The following is a 23,119-nucleotide window of genomic DNA, read 5'->3' as shown; positions in this document are numbered from 1 at the left end:
TATGTCATTTTGCTTTACTACCTATTTAAAATGTAAAATCCTTTAGTAAGAATCTTTTTATAAGATAATTGTGAGAGGTGTATATTATAAAATAAAATTTAAATGCTAGTTAAACTGTGTTCTTACTTAGAAAACATATGTTAGGTAGACAGTTACTTTAAAAGACCTTCATAACTACCTCTGTCCAAAGAGCTGCAAACCCGGGTGTCATATTTCTGTAGTAATTGTGTTTTCCCACCCCATGGAGCTGTTCTAGAGAGGATCTCAATGTAATGCTAGAATGTGAACAATATTTTGTTAGACCAAGGCAGCAATTAATGATCTGCCTCCTATTCTTAAAGTTGAAAAGAGGCTGTATCACCTCAATTTTTCTCAGCATATAGCAATTAAAATTTCAGGAAATCCCATTCTAACACAAAATTATAAGCAGCAGCACCTTTCCATTTATCTGTTTCCTGCGTGTCTCACTGAAAGAAAAATCTTTCTGCCAAGGTATTGTTTGTCAGGTCACTGTGGAATTGGTATTTATAATCACCTCGATGTTTCCCAGAAGTCTTTATGTATTTAAATCTAGCCTTTGCTGTATATTGTGATGATGTTACCAGAGGAATATCTAACTAAATACATTTTTAGTTTTAATCCTTCCTAATAAATGGGAGTAATTTCATGCAAGATTTAATGAAATTAATTCACAAACAGTGGCAGGCCTACGTTATAAATACAGTGGTGCCCCGCAAGACGAATGCCTCGCAAAACGAAAAACGCGCAAGACGAAAGGGTTTTTCGGTTTTTGCGTCGCTTCGCAAGACGATTTTCCCTATGGGCTTGCTTCGCAAGACGAAACGTCTTGCAAGTTCTTGCGAGTTTGTTTCCTTTTTCTTAAAGCCACTAAGCCGTTAATAGCCGCTAGACGAAAAAACCGCAAGACGAAGAGACTCGTGGAACGGATTAATTTCGTCTTGCGAGGCACCACTGTAGGGATCTACTAGTTAATAAACAGGAACCAGAGGGTAGCTAAAAATGGAATAAAGTCATAAAAATTGAGTGCTGCAATGTTCTGTATTAAGACTAACAGCATTTAGTGTGAAAACTGGAGACAGGGATGATTAGTGAGATAGTAAAACTTGTGGAAGACAGTATTCAGGATAGAAAATTCCAAGCAGACCATGAAGAGTTCCAAAAGCAGTACAAGGGAAAATGTAGTTCTGCGTAAATACAAAGTGATGCAGCTTGGGACATAGAATTCTAACTTCCTTTGTGATAAACTTTAAATTTATTATTCCTTTTTTATGTAAAGTCACTTTGAGTAGCCTGCGGCATCTAATAAATGTAATTGATAATAGTGATAGTAAATTGGCTTACTCAAAGAAAGAAACTTCCAATGAACAACAAAAAAAGACAAATGGGTAGAGCAATCCAATGATTAAGGGCAGGCTTCCTCAAACTCGGTCCTCCAGATGTTTTTTGGCCTACAACTCCCATGATCCCTAGCTAGCAGGACCAGTGGTCAGGGATCATGGGAATTGTAGTCTCAAAACATCTGGAGGGCCAAGGTTGAGGAAGCCTGATTAAGGGAGATGAAGAATGTGTGATGGCAGAGCTGCCAAATTCTGAACATAGAATTCTGCAAAAGGTAGAGAGGAAATAAGTTCACTCCTGAATTATCTGATTTTAAAAGAACAAAGGTGATCTTAGTATAGCATAAACAGACCTTACAGCTGGTAGTTTGCCAACATATGGGCAACTATTCAATCAGGGGGCCATATTACCAAAGTCTGACCCTGGTAATAGCCAGTGCTGACTTGACTGGAGTTGAAAATCCATATCTGACCCAGCAACTTTTAGAAAAGGCTTGCTCTGCAACTTTACAATTCAGTGAGCAAGTACATATTCTTCCCCCTTCCCCACTAAAAAGTCATATTGGAAGGAAGTCTTCATATTCCCCTGCCTCTTCCTGATTCTAGATCTGCTCCTCCCAACTCTTATACAAATACTTACCATAGTTTTCTGTGTATGAGACTAGGTTTTTTTATTTAAAAATTATGTTCAAAATTGTGGGTCGTCTTGTACATGGATACAATATCCCCCCCCCCATTTTCTCAATTTGGAGTCCCCCAAAATAGGGGGCAACTTATACATGGAAGAATACAGTACATTATTTCTCTTTCCTGACCTTTATGGTATATTTGATATAGAAATAGGTTGCTGACAGACAATTAATGTTAAAATCCATGATCCCTGTGTTACTTTTTTCATCTTCATCATCATATATGGCATACTGATTTTCAACTGCATTCGTCAGATATTTTATTTCTTACATTTACACATGATATAGCTTTATAATTTTCTGAAGCTTGCGAGAGGGGAGAGAATATTTTAAGTGCCCCCCCCATCATCTTTGATTTGAGACTTCATTCATTATCTGCTCATAGGGAAATCTGATACAGGCTTGAATAAGACTCCTCATTGTCTTCTTCCCCACATTCCCATTCAAATGCAGACTGGTTTCCTAGAAGTTAAGTAAAGCCTCTTCAGCTTCTCTTCAAATCTCTCTCATCCACATGTTTTCCCAGGGTGATGCTAGCTTGCCATAATGAGCTTAAGGATAGCTCTCCTATTAAATACAGAGCTTTCATGTCTACATTGACTGCAATCTCTTGCTTCATTTGTTCCACATGCCTCAGTGGATTGTGTAACATACTCTAGAAATGCTATGGTTTGTACAGTTGTTAGCTTCAGCAAATCTGCAGGTTTATTTAGGGCTATAATTTAAAATGATAGTATCCTTAGTTGTATGAGAGAAAGTTGAGTAATTTAATATATGATAAAAAGTTTTAAGTTTTTGTGATATCTTTTCTCTCCACATTTAAAACAAAATTTATCATGTTATGGAATTAATATACTAATAAAGAGAGCTGTAGCTGTATGCAGAGTTTTTGCCTTGTTATAAAAAAATTGGCATAAGCTAGGCAGTAATTAATGGCCTAACTACATGTTAAGCACAGGCTGTTGTTTTTAAGTGCTTAATTTTGCTTTCTGGATGAAAATCAGCCCCATAGAGTACTAAACAGAAGAATCGCCTACAGCTGCCAGTTCTCCACCAAGAAGTTATTCCTGTGGCTGCTCCTGCTCCTGGCAGTGCTGTTTATAGCAGACAGTCCATTCAGGGGCAAATAGGAGATGGGGGAATTTGGATGAGAAACCACTGCAGAGTCCCAGTCAAGATCAGGTTCATGTGAATAGTGTAACAAACAATACATAATATATTAATTGTTGTAAAATGGTGTAACTATTTGCAATAAAGAAATGGGCATAAAGAATCTAGGAAGAACTGTCTTCTCTGGAAAGACAGGGAATAATAACAACATCCTGAAAATGTGTTTGTCCCATAGAGGTATGATTCACAAATAGCTTTTGCCAATAATTCTATTCTTAGGGGTTTTTTTAAAAAACAAAAACGTAGTGCTGTGGACATGGTAAGGGTGTGAGGTTCAAATGATTTTAGTAGTCTGTTAAACTCTTCCTTAGGTGAAATATTTCCTTCATTGTGGAAACAAGAAATACATTTTCTTAGAATTTAACTGATGTTTCTGTATTTGTGAAGCATCGTTTTATTTCTGCTTCTGGATATAAACTTTTTCATACTGCATTTTGAAGCTTAAAACTGGCATAAACACTGAATGCAAATTGGGCAAGAATTACGCTTAAATCTTTGGATAGTGTATCCTCCTGGAGACAAAGAGTTCATAGTGACTTCACTGTCTGTGATATGGAGCCAAGTTTGTAAAAAATCATGGATACAGCTTATGGTTAATGAGGAGGGAACCTTACCGTGAGCTTGGGTTCAAACAACGTGCTCAGTCAAACCTTGACTTAGCTCAGTGCAGCACAGGGGTTAAAAGCACCAGGAGGAGCAAAGCAGCTGCAAGCTCCTCTAGAGCTGCCTGCCAAATTTTGGCTTACCATGTCATGCAAACCAGACCCTAGAAACAACTGGATACTACTGCAGACATTGTATTTCCTTTTCATGTTGAAAATTCACTATAATTTACCTAAAAATGTATTGTATTTGTATTCATAGAATGCAGAAGTTTCCGTTTTTGAAGTGAACATTCGCTTTGTTGGTGGGCTGCTTTCAGCATACTACCTTTCTGGAGAAGAGGTAAGATCATTTATGGTCTTCAATAGTAGCTCTAAATCTATAATACTGAGTAACAGGTTAAAGCCCAAAGTTTGGCTTAGGGGACCGGAAGTTAGCCAACAACACACCAGGGACTGGCTAATTGGAGAAATGCTGCCAGCACATAACTGTAGTGCTCAAAAGCTTGCACTACCTCCTCATACACTATCAGGCCGGGTTCAAAGCCCTTAGCAACTTGGGTCTGGGACGCCTCAAGAATGGGAAGACCTAATCGCTGAGCTCTTCAAGAGAGTCATAGAATCATAGAGTTGGAAGGGACCCAAGGGTCGTCTAGTCCAACCCCTCAATGCAGGAACTTCAGCTAAAGCATCCATGACAGATGACCATCCAACCTCTGCTTAAAAACCTCCAAGGAAGGAGAGTCCATCATCTCTTGTGGGAGTCTGTGCCACTCCCAGACTCTCACTCCCAAAGTTCCTGTAAACTACCCTGTATGTACATACTCCAAATGAGTTCATCTCCCATAACAAGTATGCAAATAACTTTGAGAGTCTAGAAAGGTTGGTGTCCCCTTTTTATTTCTTACATACACAGTAGTTGAAAAGAAAAAAATGGGAATTCTTTTGCTTTTCTTTGAGAAGTCTTGGGATATTGTTCTTAGGGTGCCTGTACTTAAGTGTAGGGTGGCAGCAGGGCAGGGAGACAGTGTGAGCTTGCGCTGTATCATGCTGCCTAAAATCAGCACAACTATTTTTCCCTGACGGCAGGATTCAGCTTATGAGTCCCGTCAGCAGAGACCTTGTGCAAGGACTTCTATTTGCATAATGGGGCTTCTCCCTGGTCAACTCCCCACACTGCTCCCTACCTCCAAAATTTGCTCGGTGGGGTGTATAAACCACAAGATTCGGTTTGGACCCCACTTCATTGGTTTGGAAAAGAGCAACATTTGATCCCTTATTAAGTGGATGAATCCTGCCAAATTTCAGAAGGATATCTGTAGCAGTTCTGCAACACAGCCTTTGCAGATTTCACATTGTGGTAACAAGGCTATCAGGTTGGGTCTATGGCCCCACCTAGTGGTTGAAAGGCAGGACAACATATTGGGATGTAGATCATTCCCAATATGCCTTTGACGAAAGCTCTACACATCTTCTCTGGCTCCTGTTACTGATTTCTCCTCAGGTGTTTCTTCTGTCTCTTTAAAGCTTATTTTTTCTAATTATTCTTTATATGAGTGGTGTGTGGCATGATGTGTTTTCCAGAGTGTTTTTGTCTGTTTGGTTGGTATGATTGAGGGTTGGTTGTTGTTTTTTCCTCCTCTGCTTTGTCTTTTACCAGTCACCATTTTGTTTGGTTTCCCAACTTTACTCCTGTCCACCATCTTTACTGCTGGCTTGTTCCTTTCCTTTCTTGCCTGCTTTTCCTTTGCCTGGTGTGTGTGTTAATCCCTATTGTGTGTTCCCTTTGCCCCTTCCCTTCTGTCTTCTACTGCTTTGGGAGAAGAGATTGAAGTGATTTGCCAGACTTTGCGTCTGATACCACTTTGGGGCATCACCATCGCCTGGGTATTCACCCATATAGCCTGTTGGATTAGCCACACCTATATTCTTGGTGTGTGTGTTACACCTGAGCTGGTGGGCACTTTACTGTAGGGCAACAATTTTATTATGAAGATGTTGCACATTGTAGAGGTTTCCCTAGGAAAGTAACTTGCAAAATGTCAGGACGTTGAGTGCCGTGGCTAGGGAGTTATGATGAATGAAAGAAACAGCTTCAGGCTTGTGTTGTGCTCAGTTGGCACCAAAAGTCACAGAAACTAAGCACAAAGCTGATTTGATAGGAGTGGATATTTTTGGCATGTGGCACAAAGGCAGAAGGGCTTTAATGTTCAGTGTTTTCCAAGCATTCACCACTGGCAGAGCACAAAGAATTGACAAAGCACAGAAGAGACAAAAACTAGGTGATGTATTAAGCATCCCGTCTTCCAAAGCACTGTGATTGGAGAGCCCTGGTAAAATGATGTCTTCTGATTAAAAGCTAGACCTGTCTGTCACAAAAGACATCTCCCTCTCCCAGCTCTGGCATTTTTCTTCTATGACAGAGGAGAATTTTTTGGAGACTCAGTTTGCTGTGATGAAACATCTGAATTCCCATAGTGCTTTGTAGAGATCCACTTCAGACAAACCTTTTTGAAGTGGCTCTGCTTCCGTTCTTGATTCAGGATTTGTCAATTGTTTGTGCAGTCCTAGATAATTCAATTTTTGTGACACTGAACCTGCATTTTTATTTCGTTGGAATAAATGTTTTTCTGTTTGTCATGAATTGACCTTAGATCAGCTAAAGATTGCAGTCCCTGATGTTCTGAAGCCAGAAAACAAGTATTGACCAATTAGATGTAGAGTTTTGTTCTGCTAAGAGATTAAAGGTTGATCAGGCAAAAGATTGTGTATGTAACCAAGTAGGAAAACTTACAGGGCACTTCCTGGAACTTTCAGTGTCTCCTCCAGACTGAGGTTCTTTTCAAGTAATATGTAGATAAGAATTTTATTTAGAGCAATGACTTTCATGTGCATTGAGTTATCTGCAAACTCTGTGCCCTGTCTACATTTTTCATTTTTCTTCTCTGTGTTTTTACAGGGAATTTTAGTTACATTAAAAAAAATCTTTGCTTAGGTTTATAATCCGTTTGTGTCATTCAGATAGGTAAGGCTTCTGTTAGCAGAATGGGGAAGGAAGCAGTTTTCAGCTATCCCCCCTTTCATCAACCTCTCTCTAAATTTACTCCAGATCATCCTCCCAATCCTTCAGAGCAGATTTAGGGAGGCATGGCAGACTGCAGAGAGAGAGGGAGTAGCTGAAAAGTGCTTCCTTCCCCATTCTGCTAACAGAAGTTTTACTGTTAGCTGAATTAAACTTTTTTCCACTGGGTTTTTGCTCCTCTTCTCATAAGATAACAAAACCTAATTAGCAAATTGCAATAGTCATTTTTTGGTAATGCGAGCAAAATCTGGACATATGAAGTGTTTTCTATTCCTAACTCTGCTTTGTGCCAGTGTTATTCATCGTTCTCCTTTCATCTTTAAGTGCTGGTGAACAGAGGCATAGATTAGAGGCAACGGATTCAAGTGGGTGAACTGCCAGATCCACTCAGTTTAGTTTCCAGCATTCTTGAAAAACCTACCTGTGCACATGAATGAAATTGGCAAGTCTTGTCTAGAACCAGTACCCTGATGTGGTGATGGACTGCCACTTGTCTGTTGGATGGGTTTGAAGGATGGCCACTAGAGCACATGCAAATAAATGTGTGAATCATTGGTGGTAAATCACATTAGCTTGATTTAGTTTGATTTTATGTTGTATGCCTCTCAGGGATCACTATGTGAAGGGTGGGTTTATAAATCGGGAACTAAATAATAAAATGCAGGATTGTCTGAATGAAGAATAGAGTTGTATGTTGTACATAATTTTTATGGCTTGATGAAAAGAGGAAATGTGAAATTATTTTTTCTTTGTTGGAGTGATGGATTTTTAATGTTCAATTTTTATTCTATTTTGTTTTTCATATATGTAATCTGTTTTGGGGTCTACAAGTCTCATAAATGAATGGATGGGTGTACAAGCAGAGCAATTTCAGAGATTTTCCAGGACCCTTTCCAAAAATGTTCAGCTTTCAGCTTTCACTTAAAAATTAGAACAAAGCTTCTAACTCGTTTTGTTATGGAAAAGTGTCCATGAAGTATTCCAAATCCTACTTACCATGTGTTGGAGGATGGCTAATGTGACTCTGACCTGGGAGAATTCCACAGCTCCAGGTGAATTAGATTTTATTGTTTCTTGATTTGTCTGACTATTGCTGGTTTTAATTTTACAGGTATTTCGGAAGAAAGCAGTAGAACTAGGAGAGAAACTGCTTCCAGCCTTCAACACGCCAACAGGAATTCCTTGGGCATTGTTAAATATCAAAAGGTAAAAACAAGGAATAGCTTCTGTTTGCCCTTTATTTATTGGGATGGACAATCAGGCGACAATTTTCTGTATTATCTTACCTTTTAGGCTCCTGGCTTATGTGAATACATAACATGAGGTGACACATAATTGCTCTCTCATTTTCCTCATTTGTTGCAATTTGCAGACATTCTGCAAACTGAAACAACTTTTGTGGTCTCAGTTGAATAGAAGTCCAGTCTTCTCAAAGTCTACTCTGAATATTTGTAAGGAGGTAGTGAAGCCACAGTATTCTAGATTTAAAGTTAATATTCCTGAATTTCACATTGAGACTTTCTAAAATTGGTGTAACTTAATTATTTCAATTCCTTTCTTAATTTACTTCAACTGGCAAATGGTAAATTAATTAACTAGTGTATATTTTTTAATGCACACCATGCTCTTATGTTGATCATCTTTTTATTCTATCATACAATAGCAAATTGTACAAAAGACAAAAAGGTGACCTGCATGAGAGTCAGCTTTTGATGCAAGAACAGTACAAATATTTACTCTTCTTTTTATTGCATTTTTAAATCAATATTTACTAATTGCACCCTCCTTCTCAAAGTGTGTGACATGGCGAAAATAGACAGACTTGAGGGAACTCAAGGCTTGTTGAAGTACCAGATTTATTTTTACTTATTGTATTAAAAAAAACCTTCAGAAGATAACACAAACCACTCAATGAGGAGTGAGCATGCTCAGAGGGCACAAAATGGTGACTGACTGAGGAGTGGAGGGTAGAATTCAAAACAGGAAGGGGAATTGAATGGCTTATGCTGAAAAGGAAATCACTGGTAGGAATACTGAATGGGAACACGCTACACACTGTAACTTTGTTAGGGATCACACTTATATTCAGTCTGTTTTCAGGTTTCTTTGCTACTTGGAAGGGTTGTACAAACTGTTGACAGTAGAAGTCAGTAGGGCTGTGTTACTGACCTGTCTTCCCAATGCCAACAGCTATGTTGAATGAATTGCCTTTTAATCTATTTGACTTCCCTGCGGCTTTGGAGTGGTTCTGGTACTGAATCTCCCTATTATACAAGATGCTGTTGTAGGGGGATTTAGATCTAACAGATTCTTTTTCAGATATAATTTATTATCATCACATGACTCATAGAATAACAGACTCATATTCATGGTTCTCTGATTTAGTGTTCAGCTTGCTTTTGCTTTAGGGAACTACTTTAAGGCTGGCTCTCACTGTTACATATAATCTTACAGCTTTCTTATATTTTATTCCCCCCTGCTATGTGTGAAACTCCAGGAAAAATGATTAATCAAACCCTTAGCACATAAAGCAATGGGAAACTTGTATTGTTTGCCTTTCTTAATCAGTGCTACATAAGTGTATTCTGAAAGATGATAAGAAGTATGTTTGAGATTTACAGGAGCTGGAATGTGCTTCCTAATGAGGAACTAAGCTATAAACTCAATACCTAAAGAAGTATGTATGTACTTAAAATGCACTGGGATCTGGATTTTTCAATAATTAAATTGCCTTCATGTACCTGCTTCTTGAATGAAATGACTATTGAGCTAATCTAGGAAAACACTGACTAATCATATTTAAAAGCAGCATTTTTTTGTCCGACATGTTTATTCATTCATATATAAACAGATGCATTACACACAAAACAGTAAGCCAAGGATGACTATAAAGATCTAAATCAGCCATCTGTACATCTGAGGTGGTTGGGTCCACGCCACAGTAAGAGACCAAACAGCTTATGGCTTTTTACTGAAGGGATGTGTTGCAGCAAGTGTATGAGAAAGATGGGAAAAGGCTATGCTTTGCTCCTCCTATCTTTCTCAAACACATGCACATTTCCTCAGGGGTATAGCATGGGTTGCCAGTGCCCTAGGCGGGGCAAGTGTTGTGCCCCCTAGTGGACTGGGCAGCAGTCAGTCCCTTCGCCGGCCAGCATCCAATCAAGGGAATCTCTCCTTGCAAACTAGCCCCAACCTGAGAGCAGAGATAAGGCAGAGAAACGTGAAGCCAGGAGCTTCGCCGTGTAACCTCGTCCTCCTGTCCCTGCAGCGAGGTGCTCTGGGCAACGCACATGGCTCTGGCAGTGCTTTCTTCATCCCTCCCTCTTGGCCATCCCAGGGCAGAGCATGCACAAGTGTCCCTTTGCCAGCCATGAGGAAAAGGAAGTGCTGCCCCAGCTGAAGGCCCAGCCTGTGCACGGTTTGCCTCCCCACAGCTCCGGCCTTGATGAGGGAGCTGGTGGTGGTGGGGCCTGATTGCACCCCCTCAGAAATTTGTACCCAGGGCTACACCCTTCCTTTCCCCCGCCCCCCACTGCACTACTGCATGGGACATTCATGCATGGGACAAAGACTGGATGTTCTCATTTACTGAGTTCAGTGGAACTTACTTGAGGTAAATGTGCATTTAATTGCAACCTAAATGTATATGTGGGGCAAGAAATAACTTATAGTTTCTGTTGATTCCTGCAGATTTGCCTACAACTGCAGGTGAAATATTCAAATAAAGCCATGTTGGAGAAACTCCTTAACTATTCTTTTCCATTCAGTTGTTTCACCAAAGTAGCTAAATGTTTATGAAATGTATGTAAATTTAGTATTTTTTTAAATGCATATTTCTGCTACTGGCTGAAATTACCCATGCCTGCCCCACATTTGACGTGCTTCATACACCTTGGCTCCAACTGATTATCTGAAACTCTTCAGCAGCACTATTCCTGTAATTTGTTACAAAAAATCCCTGAATTTAAGCCCACATACTTTGAAAGCATAAATACCTGAAGAATTTTAATGAATGCCCCTCTGGCAGGAAGAAAGTGCAGATCTTTGTTTCTGTCCCTCTGGTATTTTCATCTCTTTGACAGTTGAGTTTGCTATCTTTATTTCAACCTATGCATAAAAAATAGTTATTAGTTTTTGAACTTATCTCATGGTGATGAAAGTAAAATAAATCCCAGACATGAAGTGCTGCACATTTTTCTTCGGGTTTCCAAGTAGGCACTGAGCGGTGTTGATGCATCTCCATTTTGTTGAGAGAGAATAATAAATCATAAGCAGCTATGAAAATATACATAGCTAAAAGTTCAGTCCCATGCATATTTTACCTAGCTGTCCCACTGCATTAGTGGGTCATAGTCTTAGGAAACGTGCACAGGATTGCAGACTAAATCTCTTGCTACCGGTTCTTCTACTGTAATTTATATTTATTTAGATAAGATTTTTAAAAACACTTATACACATAATTTAAGATGGTTTACAACAAATAGATCAGATTCACATTAAAGCCCCCCAGTAAAGGCAAAATGCATTCAAGAACAGCTGAAAAGAAACAGGAAGCAGAGATAAAACTGTCTCTTCAGATAGTCCATCAGCAAAAGCCAGCTGAAAGAAAAGCATCTTCACAAACCCATGGAAAACAAGAGAATGAACAACCTAGGCTTCAGCAGACAACATGTTGCACAATGTGGGGGCTGCCCACTGAGAAGGCCTTGCTATCTTCACAGTAAAATAAGTCTCCCTGATGGATGGGAGTCTCTCCCATAGCTTAGCAACACACAGGCGAAGGCATTCCATCAGATATCTTAAGCCAGAGCCATTTGGGGTTTTAAAAACCATCTCTGATATTTTGACTTGTACATGAAAATAAATATGTAACCAGTGCAGTTGTCACAGGATAGGTGTAGCCTGATCCAGGGGTGAGCTCCCACAAACATTCTTGCTGCTCCATTCTGGACTGGTTGAAGCTTTTTGCAGTCTGCAAAGGTACCCCCATGTAGAGTCCATTGCCACAGCCAGGTCTGATTTACTTTCATGCAAGGATGTACATGATAATATAAGCATACTGAGAATATTTGTTTTGTTGCAAAATAGGGTCTTGGCCAGGATCATTTTTATACCAAGTTTTGCCCAAAGCCTCAAAAACTGAATTCCATTTTGTTCAGCTGACTCTTGAAAGAGGTTGCCTTATTTCTTTCATCAGAAATTTCAAAGTAATCATGTATTGAACTTGTGGACCTAGAAATCCTTGGTGCTTTCTATTTTGGAAGTTCTTTTTGTTAACCACAATGTAAAATAAGTAACAGAAGATTCACACAGAAAGCTTTTTAATGTAATATTTGGTTTCTATTTCACTGGAAGGTCAATGCTTTGTTTAACAGCCCATGCTTTGTATCAGGTATAGCATGAAGTATAATATCCTAGTTTAAAGTTTTGAAAAGAGACTCCATTTTTATACAACTTTCTATTTTGAAAATAAACTACATGGGTTTTTTGCCATAGTGGTTTCACACACCTTTGAAGAAAAGAAATACAGGTTTCACGCCAGTTGTAGTCACGTCAAGAGTTCACTCATGTGAATAACTGATTCATGACCATAACTAGCCTGAGATGACAGACTAGTAGGTTCCATGCAAGAGCTGGAAGAGAATACCAAGGATGGATGCTGGTTCAGTTTTCATCACATAAAGCTGGCCAAGTGTGACAAGGAGTCAACGTCCATTGGGCATAAGCACCTTTGAACTAATTTGGGCTTATTTCATAGGATTGAGGCTGTTAGACAAGTTCACTCAAGGAAGCACGTGACAGTAATGTATGGTACTCTGGAAGAAAGAGAAGATCTGCTTGGGAAGGGCTAGTATCTCTAAGCCTTCTCCTTCATGGGCTGTGTATAACAAGCTTATTGCTAAATTGGGCATCCTCTCAACTTGCAATAGTACTAAAGCAGTGCAGATAGGTTAAATGTGCTAATATTGAAAAGGAACTGAATAATACATTTTATTTTGGCTCCATCCTATAGTTACAAATAGCTAATTTAGGTGAACAGCACTCTTTGGAGGGTATTCAGGTTCACATAAAAATGATTTGGTAATGCAGCTCTTCTAAGTATTGTGAACTAGGCATACTCCAAAGCAAGTGCTGCTCTGACTGCTTAACAGCATTAACAGGAAATAAAAGCAAAGTACATGTGAACATTGAAGAGATGCAAATGTGATTAAATAAGAGGCTACATAGCAGGGGCTTTTTATTGCATTTAGCATTTAGTATTCAGGGGTTTTATTTTTCTTGTCAAGCTACTACATAGTGCATGATGTTGTAACTGTTTTATTTCTCAATCTCACATCACTTTTTTTTCCTTTTTAGTGGCATTGGTCGCAACTGGCCCTGGGCTTCAGGAGGAAGCAGTATTTTGGCGGAATTTGGAACTCTGCATTTGGAATTTATGCATCTAAGCCACTTATCTGGAAATCCAGTGTTTGCTGAAAAGGTCAGTTAAGAGTTTTTGCCAGTAGTTGCATCACACTTTTGGAAGTGTGACAATTGCCAGTTGTTGGGAATATCTCCATTTTTGTTCTTTGGATCCTCTGAACTTATTTTCAGAGTACAAATGATTTGGTTTCCAGCACTTCTTTCAAATGTTTTATGAAAGTAGGATGATAGAAGTGTGCACATTTTAAGTATCTTAGAGGTTGACCTTGTACTGCAAACAAGGGAGAGAAAGCGTGTGTGGATTTTCTGTGCATTAGGTTTTTTGGTATCCAGCTTATTAGTAGTTTCACAGGTAGTAATCATCCCTAAATCATGTTGTGCTTGCCTGTTATGGCACAACAGACTGTTTTAGGTGCTGATTCAAAAGAAATGTTTTCCAACTAACTTGAGTGTGCGATTAAAAACATAGGGCTTATTAGGTATATTTCACCCCATCAGAGGAAGCCCTGTGTAGCTGCTTTTGCAGTAAGGCCTCCCCTTGTGTGCCCCCTGCACCCATGAAATTGACTCTGAAGTGGTTGGGTGATCCCCTAGAGTAGCACATGGGGGGATGGACACCCTTCCGCCTGGCAAGCTGATACAGTTGCTCAGATGAAACATTTGTAATAGCCCAACATGGAACACAATCCATAATTGCCCCTAATACATTCTGCATTACAAACATATGCTTCATTTGTATATAATAATAAGCAGTTAACAAATTAGCCTGTTCGTCCAGCCCAGGCTCTTCCACTTCTCTGCTCTCTTAGTAGTAACAAACTACAAAGGGCTGCTTTATGTTTTGTCCAAAGCAGCACTCTTGGTTTGCTTCTCTCTCTCTCTCCAAACCACAATCTGCAACTAAGAACAAACCTTGGCTTCGGGTTTAGAGAGTGAAACAAACGGCTGGTTTGGATATAATGCTAAGTCAACCCGTTTGTGGTTTGTTTCCTTGCTCAGCTCAAGGAGCAGCAAAACAGGATTGCTAGGACAGCAAGCAGCTTGTACACATGTTATTTGCATTTTTTAACTATAGTTACTGAATACCCAAGTTCAAATGCAGCCATAGGTTCTCAAACATATATTGAGGAGTTACGGAACCAGATTACTTTTCAGCTAATGTTCAACACTAATCTAGCAAGAAGTCATTAATTAGCTACACAAAATAGCTCTGGACGATGTCCATCCCAGTATGGGCTGTGTGTGAGAGTGGGACGGGGGAGAGTGCAAGCCAGTATAAAATGATGGCTTGAATCCTAACAACTCATCTGCAAATGGAAAGGTTGCTTCTGTTTATATAGGCAACTGGAATCCTGCAGAAGGTCTGGTTGGAGTATGGGCTTGGCAGCATTTTTGTCAATTTCCTCTTCCCATTTTGTTGCTTCTCATGATTTTCAAGCAGATTTTCAAGGGGCTGCAGTGGGAAGGAAAGATTGACAAAAAGCATTTCCTCTTTCCTCTTTCCTTTTCACTGTGGAATGTGTCCCAAAAGCAAAACTCTGCTCATGAGACTGTCAGCAGAAGTTTAGTTAGAATATAATCCAGTACTCTTGAAAGAGTTGCTTCCCTTAAGTTTGAATAGTCATACATTTCTTTTCTTTTTGCAAAGAATAAATTCTTTATGTAAAATACACCAAAAAGTGTGCATATGAAACACCATGATTGTTTTTGTTATTTGACATAGGTTATGAACATTAGAAAAGTTTTAAAACGCTTGGATAAGCCAGAAGGTCTTTATCCTAATTACCTAAATCCGAGTAGTGGTCAATGGGGTCAACGTAAGTATATCATTTTCACTGGCGGTATGCACACATTTCAGTTATTTTGTTTAAAGACAAAACATTTAAAAGACTTTTTAAAAAGCTACTTGAACTATACTGTCAATGTGGCTTTTCTTTGTCCCTTCATTACTTGTGTTTGTTTATAAAATGTACACTAAATATACTCTGAACCAAAATAATTATGATAGTTTTGTTTTCATGAAATAGAAATGCATTTTCATAATTTATAAATGCAAGCACAATGAGTCTCCTCTCCCTCTCTGGAGGGATTTGGGAACACTCAGAAAAGAATGGGGGGTTGCATGGGGGAGAAGAGGGAGGGGAAATTATCTTGTGCAGGTGGAACTCGTTTTGTGAATGGGACACAGTTCATTACAAATGCAGCAGTCATCTTGAGAGCACATGTATCTATTTTACTTGTTAATAATAAATATTTAACAAAAGATTTACCGATACAAAATTTCAAAATTCACAAAGTGTTATAGCAGACACGTTTATTTGATTTGTTGCTCTGGTTGTAAATCTGGATCAGGCTCGATCTGATTTTACAAATTTCCAAAATCACATTGACTGGCATTGCAGAATAAAAGCTACAATAACTTGCTTTTTTGACATAGAAACATGTAAACTGGGGCCATGGTAACCTCTCTCTAGAGGGAAGTAACTGCCTAGTTGCAGATGGATAGCTGCAGGTCTTTTTGTGCTGTACACCTTTAAAATTTGTTTTTCAAAAAAAGTAATTAAAAAAATTAGACTCAGTGCTCAATCATGTCATTTCTCATGCTCCTGTGTTTGCTGATAAATTATGATAATATTGCATTCAGTAGGCTGTGGCCACAAGGTTTGGCTGGATGGCAAATACAGTGGTACCTTGGTTCTCAAACTTAATCCGTTCCAGCAGTCCGTTACAAAACCAAAGCGTTACAAAACCAAGGTGCGCTTTCCCATAGAAAGTAATGCAAAATGGATTAATCTGTTCCAGACTTTTAAAAAAACCCCTAAAACAGCAATTTAACATGAATTTTACTATCTATTGAGACCATTGAGCTATAAAATGAAAGCAATAATCAATGTACTGTACTATAAAATAAATAAGACAGTATTGTAGATGATAAAAATTAAAATTATTATTTTTTCTTACCTGCACTGATGATAGTCATTGTTGGATGGGGGGCTTTTATCCATTTCCGCAGTCACACAATCAGTAGCTGAACTGGGTTCCACACAGTCACAAAAACAAGTTAACCGAAAAAGCCTCAGAAACAAAAACGCAAATTTAATCCATTCTGGAAGTCCATTTGACTTCCGAAATGTTCGAAAACCAAGACACAGCTTCTGATTGGTACAGGTGCCCCGGAAACAATAGCTGACAGCCGCATCAGATGTTCGGCTTCTGAAAAACATTTGAAAACAGGAACACTTGCTTCCAGATTTTCAGCATTTGAGAACCAAGGTAGCACTGTAGAGATAAAAAGGTAAAACACCTCTAAGCTACAAAACACAAGCTAGATCCTTCTTGTAGTTTGTGGTTGGCAATAGATAATCAAAATGCAATATTCTTAGCAATGAGACGATAATAAAATAAAAAATAAAACGGCAAACATTTCAAAACAAACAAACGAGGGAACTGGGATTGTGTGACAAACGAGAGAAAACAAACACAAGCTGAAGAAATGCAACCAAACCCATCAAACGCTTTATAAGAGACAGGACTTCCAAAAGTGTTTCTCATTTTAAGACTTCTCATACACACCAGGAGCCTTCTAGGTAGCCCTGCAGCATGCATGAAGCAAAGTCCAGCTCATCCCTGTAAGCCTGTGATTAGCAAATGTTTGGTAGGAGGAGATCATGCTACCCTTCCTCCAGATCCCCTTCTCTCCACACTAGAATTCTTATATGGTATTGTAATTAATAATTGAAACATTGGCCTGGCTTTCTGTGAGACTGTTTGGAGCTACAGATTGGCATAAATCTGTACAAATATTTTTGGGACAAGCCCATTTGCCCTGTAGTGATTTGGTGCTGCTTCTACCCACTCTAGGCAGGACACAAATCAACCTGATTTAGCTTGGACTTTGGGCTTTGGTTGAATCTGGTGCACACCCTACCGTTTACTAAATACCACCAAAATGTTGACACTGGGCCTTAGAGAATATTGAGTCTGAAACAATAGCCACTGTGAGGCAAAATATTTTCTACTACAATTAGACCAGCAGTACTATAGTTCCGAATGTCGGAACTATTTTATTGCTATTGTTCCTGTACATTTATTTAGCCTTTGTTACTTCAGTTGCAAATTGAAAGTGATTTTCAGCGTCATGGGTCAATTAGATTTGTCTCTAGCAATAATGGATATAATAGCAGGACTTATTATTGATGAGACTCTGCTTGTGCTATTTAGTCTGCAAATGTCAAGAGTTTCTGAGGTAATTCATTTAGGAAACTGCAAAGGTCATTTAAATGCTGCTATTCAGAGATCAACCTTCCATCACAGAGAGTGCACTCATTCTTCTGAGAAAAGCTTCTTTCTTCTTTGTATTGTGGACACTCGTGTAATTAATGAGGTATTTCTTTACTTTAAAAAAAGTGTTCTGTTTTGTTAGTTCTTCGTAATTCTATCTTGCCATCACAGAACATTTCTTTGGAAATGGAGAGCAAAGGTAACATTTCAGAAAACTAAATACCAGGTCACAGGCTGATAGTTAAAGATGCACACTGTAAAGGTGAAACCTTTAATAGGAAAAAGTTGGCCATATTACTTGTTTGGTTTTAAGCCTTAAAGAGTAAACAAGCATGTCTGTTCTTTCAATTTTGAAGGCATAATTTGGAAAGGAAGAACTTCATGAAGTTAAATAGACTTCTTTTTCTTTTCAGGATATTTGGTATAGGTGTGAAAGGGAAAGCTGCCCCCCCCCATCCCTCCCAGAATAGACATACTCCTCAATTTTCCAGATTTCATTTAATATAAATAAATTTCTGGTCCATACGGGGCACATTGCTCCAGCAGTATTCTGCTCATTAGCTATGTGAAACACTTACTTTATTCTTCCTTTCACTGTTTTGCTGTGATTGAAGTCATAGCAATGACTGACATTTAGGAAATCTGCCATTATGGTCAATGACCAGAATTTTTTTGCAAATATATAAAATATCAAGGAAAACAAAATAAAGAGCCCTAACAATAAAATCACTAGTACCTTGGGTTAAGAACTTAATTCGTTCTGGAAACTGGAAACTGTTCTTAACCTGAAGCACCACTTTAGCTAATGGGGCCTCCCACTACCACCGCGCTGCTGCTGCTGCGCGATTTCTGTTCTCATCCTGAAGCAAAGTTCTTAACCCAAGGTACTATTTCTGGGTTAGCGGAGTCTGTAACCTGATGCGTCTGTAACCCGAGGTACCACTGTAACTGTATCATACTATAAAAGCACCAGACACGGAAAACAAAATGATGTTTGCTACAATTAGTCCCTGGTGACTAATTTACATGCAGCAGCACAGTATTTAGCTACCTTAGAAGAGGTAGATGCACTATGATCTGGAAAAAGAAAGAAAGCATAAAATGTATCTCATCATTCTAGAAATATTCATTTAAAAGGTTCAATAAAACTCTTAAGTGTAGCATTGCCTCCTATTTAACCTAAAGGAGAATCAACTTGCAAAATCAAACAACATGACTTAAAATCAAACCTAAAGAGTCAACTTAAAATTAGACTGGTTCACCTTTTTAAACCCAGATGACGGTATGCATTGCATTTGAACCATGTGTCAGTCCCACTTGTAGAATAGAAAGAATAGAATGAGTTCATCAAATCAGGTTGAATGGGAGGACTTTTTAACTTTATGTTAGGGGTAGAGTTCAGCTAAATATGCCAAATGCTTGACATTCTTTCATGCTCGCAGAGCACTATATTTTGAAGCAATACAATACAGAGTGATTGGATTTATATATAATCAGCTTATCAAAAAGTGTTGTTTGTAGAGCGCTTTTATTCTGAACAATGGCTTGCAGCCCAATCCTTTGCTTATCTACTTGGAAGTCAGCCTCACTTTGTTCAATGGCAATTACACCTAGATAAGTGTGCGCAGGGTTACAAATTAAAATAATTTCTTGGGTCTTGCTTTACTGTGCAAAGAGTTATTTTGCAGTTCATCTTTAAAATTGGGTGGGGAGTGTACAGACACTTAAATTGAAGGTGAAATTAGTTTAGAGTGCTTTTCTGTTTGTTTCTTTTCAGATCATGTGTCAATTGGAGGGCTTGGAGATAGCTTTTATGAATATTTGCTGAAGGCATGGCTAATGTCAGACAAGACAGATGAAGAAGGCATGCAGATGTATTATGATGCTGTTCAGGTAAATGAAATATATAAATCTACTTAAGATTTTCTAATATGAAACACCTTCTAAAGAAAGGGGCTTTGCAGCATATGTTAAGTGTCTGGATTGTTTAAATGTTTTCAACAATAAATTTTGATTGAATATGTATCCCTTTAAACAAAAGTATATTCATCTACTTTACATGAATGTCATTGTTCCTAATTTAGGAATAAATGTAGCCCTTTCCCTTAGCTAAAGGGAAGCATAATAAGTTGGGTTTCCATCTTTTTAAAAAGTTTAATCGAATATGTCAACTAAGCCCATGCTGTACAGAGGCCACTGCATATGTGAAACACTAGTAACATACTGTGTGTGCCGAAATCTGCCCTTGCCATGACAGCTGCTCATTCTTCATGAAATACTATACCAACCTATGGAAGTCGCTTCTGGGGAGGGGGACTGCTGCCAGGCAGACTAAGAAGCCCCTAAATCTTTTCACATTAGAGTTCAAGAATGCTAGAGTAGATACTATCTGGATCTGGCAAGTTGTTTATTTTAAATATGTCAGTAAGGCCTAGAATTTTGTCCTTTGTCACTATTTGCCTCTGTTCTTCACATCGCTCCCTGAAAATGTCACTTCAGGCAGTAAAGACAGACACAACAAATGTATTCAACTCCTTTGTACACTCCTTTTCCTCCCCTGCTTTCTATTGATGCAGCCACCTGCCTAGCTGGTTTCCTGCTTCTGATGTATTTAAAGACTATTTTATTGTTTGTCTTAATGTTTTTAGCAACATGCTTCCTTTTTACAACCATTACCGTCTGCTAGCATTTTGGTACAAGTTTGTTTTTCATATTGTTCTAATTTGGGCAACGCTTCTAGTTTCTGAGGGAAGCCTTCCTGTCTCAAAAGAACTTCCTTGATTCTTCTTGTTAACTATGACAACATCCTCTGGTACCCTTTCTGATCTGCAGTATGCCTTCCAGCTGAGCGTCTATTTCTAATACAGAAATATTTTTGCATTTTTCTAGTCTATCGAAACCCATCTGCTCCGAAAATCTAGCACTGGTTTGATGTACATTGCTGAGTGGAAGGGTGGGCTGCTTGAACACAAAATGGGCCACCTCACTTGCTTTGCTGGAGGAATGTTCGTTCTGGGTGCAGATGGAGCACCTGCTGATAAAACTGGACGTCACATTGAACTTGGTGCTGAAATTGCCCGCACATGTCACGAGTCTTATGATCGCACAAGTAAGCATTAAACTTTGTGGAGTAGCTCTTTTCCAGAGGGTTTCCCCCAAAAAACATGCCCATTTCTATATTGATGGTTAGTGCTGTGCATTTTGCTTTCCCCCACCCCAACATAGTTAATACATTTTACTTTTTCTGCATTGAATTTGTATTACTTGTCATCACAGAATCGCAGACTTGTAGAGTTGGAAGGGTCCACGAGGGTCATCTATTATTTTTACGTGCCCTTCACCACCAGATCCCAGAGCAGATTGACATGCAGCGTAAATTAATAATGCAGAGTCTTATTCAGTAAAAGAATAAAAGCTTTACCGTGTTAAAACTTGTTTGCAAATAAACAGCATAGTGAACAGAAGATTTAAACTAGCTTCAGAGCATACAGAGAGTACAGGCTTCACTTCTGAGTCAGGCTCCATACACACTGACTGATGGACTGACTGTCTGACTTAGTCTGCCTGCAGACACGTACGATACTTATACAGAGAATGAGTCACCCTCAAGATGAGTCACAGTGATTCAGCATGCTAAGTGATTCTGCAGCTTTTCAGCACTTCACAGCATTTCTAGACTCCTTTACTGCTTCTGCTCTCAAATACCTTTGTCACATGACACAGATTACAGCAATTTAAAATTTAGTATTAAAAACAGTTAAAATAAATTACAGTCAGCAGAGTACAGTGGTATCTAAGTTTAAGAACAGCCCTGTTTACGAATGATTACAAACTCCACAAAACTGGAAGTAGTTTGAGAACCTTACCTTGGTCTAAGAACGGAATCCGAATGGTGAAAGGGCACCAGTGGTGGGAGGCCTCATTAGGGAAAGCACACCTCGGTTAAAAAACGGTTTCGGTTTAAGAACGGACTTCCGGAACGGATTAAGTTCATAAACCGAGGTACCACTGTATGTTGTTTGGAGGGAAGTTTTTTGAGGGGGAGTTTCCCCTTGATATTAAGGCCCAGAGTGGTATATTCATGCATTCAAAGATAAGCTGTAGAACTGCTTTTGACAGCCACCTTCTGTCCTTGGTGTAGTTAGACAACACCACTGAAACTATGATTGGTACAGGATGACACTACCTGTAATCTATTTTCTTATTGACTAAAGAGTGTTTCTCGCTCTCTTTTAACACTGGTAGCAAGTTTTGTAGTGGGCTATCAGCCAGTGAGTGCCTGTGTTAGTTTGACAGACATGTAAAAAGCTAGACTAGCTTTTCCAACCTGGTGCCTTCAAGATGTTGTTGACTTCCAACTCCTCATCAGCCCCAGCTAGCATGGCCAGTGGTATGGGGTGATGGAAGACATAGTCCAAAACATCTGGAGGGCGCTACATTGGAGAAGGCTGTGCTAGAAATCAGTTCCACTCAGTTTACTTGGAAGCTTCCCCATTTCAGCACACATGCATTATGTATCATTTTGCCTCTGTTAAAACACATTCAATAGATATTGTACACAGTTGTCCAATATCCATGTACATCAATGGGAAAACTTCTAAAGGGTTTGTTTTTACAGGTATTTTTAAAAAGCTAAAAAAATGCAACATGTTCCCAGCAGATTTAAATGTATTCCTATGTCTTGGACTTAACTGCCTTTACTAACGACTACTTTGTAGATTTCAGTAGCGTTTTAATAGTTGCTTCTGCTTCCAGAGGAACGAACACTTGTCTTGTGAACTTCCAAGTTACACCAAACTGTCCAGTAAAGGGAAAAGTAGAAGACTTTTGTATCAACTTTGGCTGCAAAGTATGATCAATGCATGCAAGAGCTTAATTTTGAATTGCCTAGAACTTGAAACAAGCACAGATCAATATTTATTAAAGTATTTATATGCTACAGTCTCTGGCGGCATACTTCACTAAAACACAAAAATAATTAAAAACAGTACAAAACAATAATTAAAATGGCGGGCCAGACTAAAAGAACTCAAACCAATGCAAGAGTTGTCAGTATAAAAAGATATTGAAGAGACACCTAAGAGTCAAAAGTGAGGGTGCTTGCTGAATCTCGGCTGAAGGAGTGTTCCCTGACCTGACTTCTAGTTGAGATCAGTTGAGCCTATTTAAAACAGGCTAAACTGTTGGCATATAAACCCTTTCAACCAATTGGCATTATGTACTCAAAAAATAATAAGATTTTAAATATTCAAGCTAAAGTTTCATCAAGGACATGTTTCCTCTTCCAATAAAACCTGGAGTGAGAGAAAGCAATATTGCTAGAAAACTTAGAGTCGTTCATACATAAGGCCTATTCATAGTCCAACATTATCTTTGACCCAACTTTCAGCTTGGAAATATTGTTGCCTACAATTTTTAAGCAGATTCATTCTTCTAGTTTTGTTTCCCCAGTTTGCCCTTTTTATTCTGCATTATTTCCTGGAAGGGACAGGGATATCAATAAATGTCATA

The 23,119-nt window shown here is 38.8% G+C and overlaps 1 protein-coding gene across 1 annotated transcript in view; it reads left to right on the top strand.

Annotated features, from left to right (window-relative positions):
* Nucleotides 1-23,119, top strand: part of MAN1A1 (mannosidase alpha class 1A member 1) — a 47,370-nt gene that overhangs the window by 19,037 nt on the left and 5,214 nt on the right. The window contains exons 4-9 of the mRNA XM_053381794.1: nt 4,082-4,162; nt 8,013-8,107; nt 13,262-13,385; nt 15,051-15,144; nt 19,386-19,501; nt 20,498-20,717. Coding sequence (XP_053237769.1) covers nt 4,082-4,162; nt 8,013-8,107; nt 13,262-13,385; nt 15,051-15,144; nt 19,386-19,501; nt 20,498-20,717 — 730 coding nt within the window. The remainder of the gene's footprint in view (nt 1-4,081; nt 4,163-8,012; nt 8,108-13,261; nt 13,386-15,050; nt 15,145-19,385; nt 19,502-20,497; nt 20,718-23,119) is intronic.

This window comes from Podarcis raffonei, chromosome 3, assembly GCF_027172205.1.
Source record: "Podarcis raffonei isolate rPodRaf1 chromosome 3, rPodRaf1.pri, whole genome shotgun sequence".
NCBI lineage: Eukaryota > Metazoa > Chordata > Lepidosauria > Squamata > Lacertidae > Podarcis > Podarcis raffonei.
This window is presented reverse-complemented; position numbering and strand designations above follow the sequence as displayed.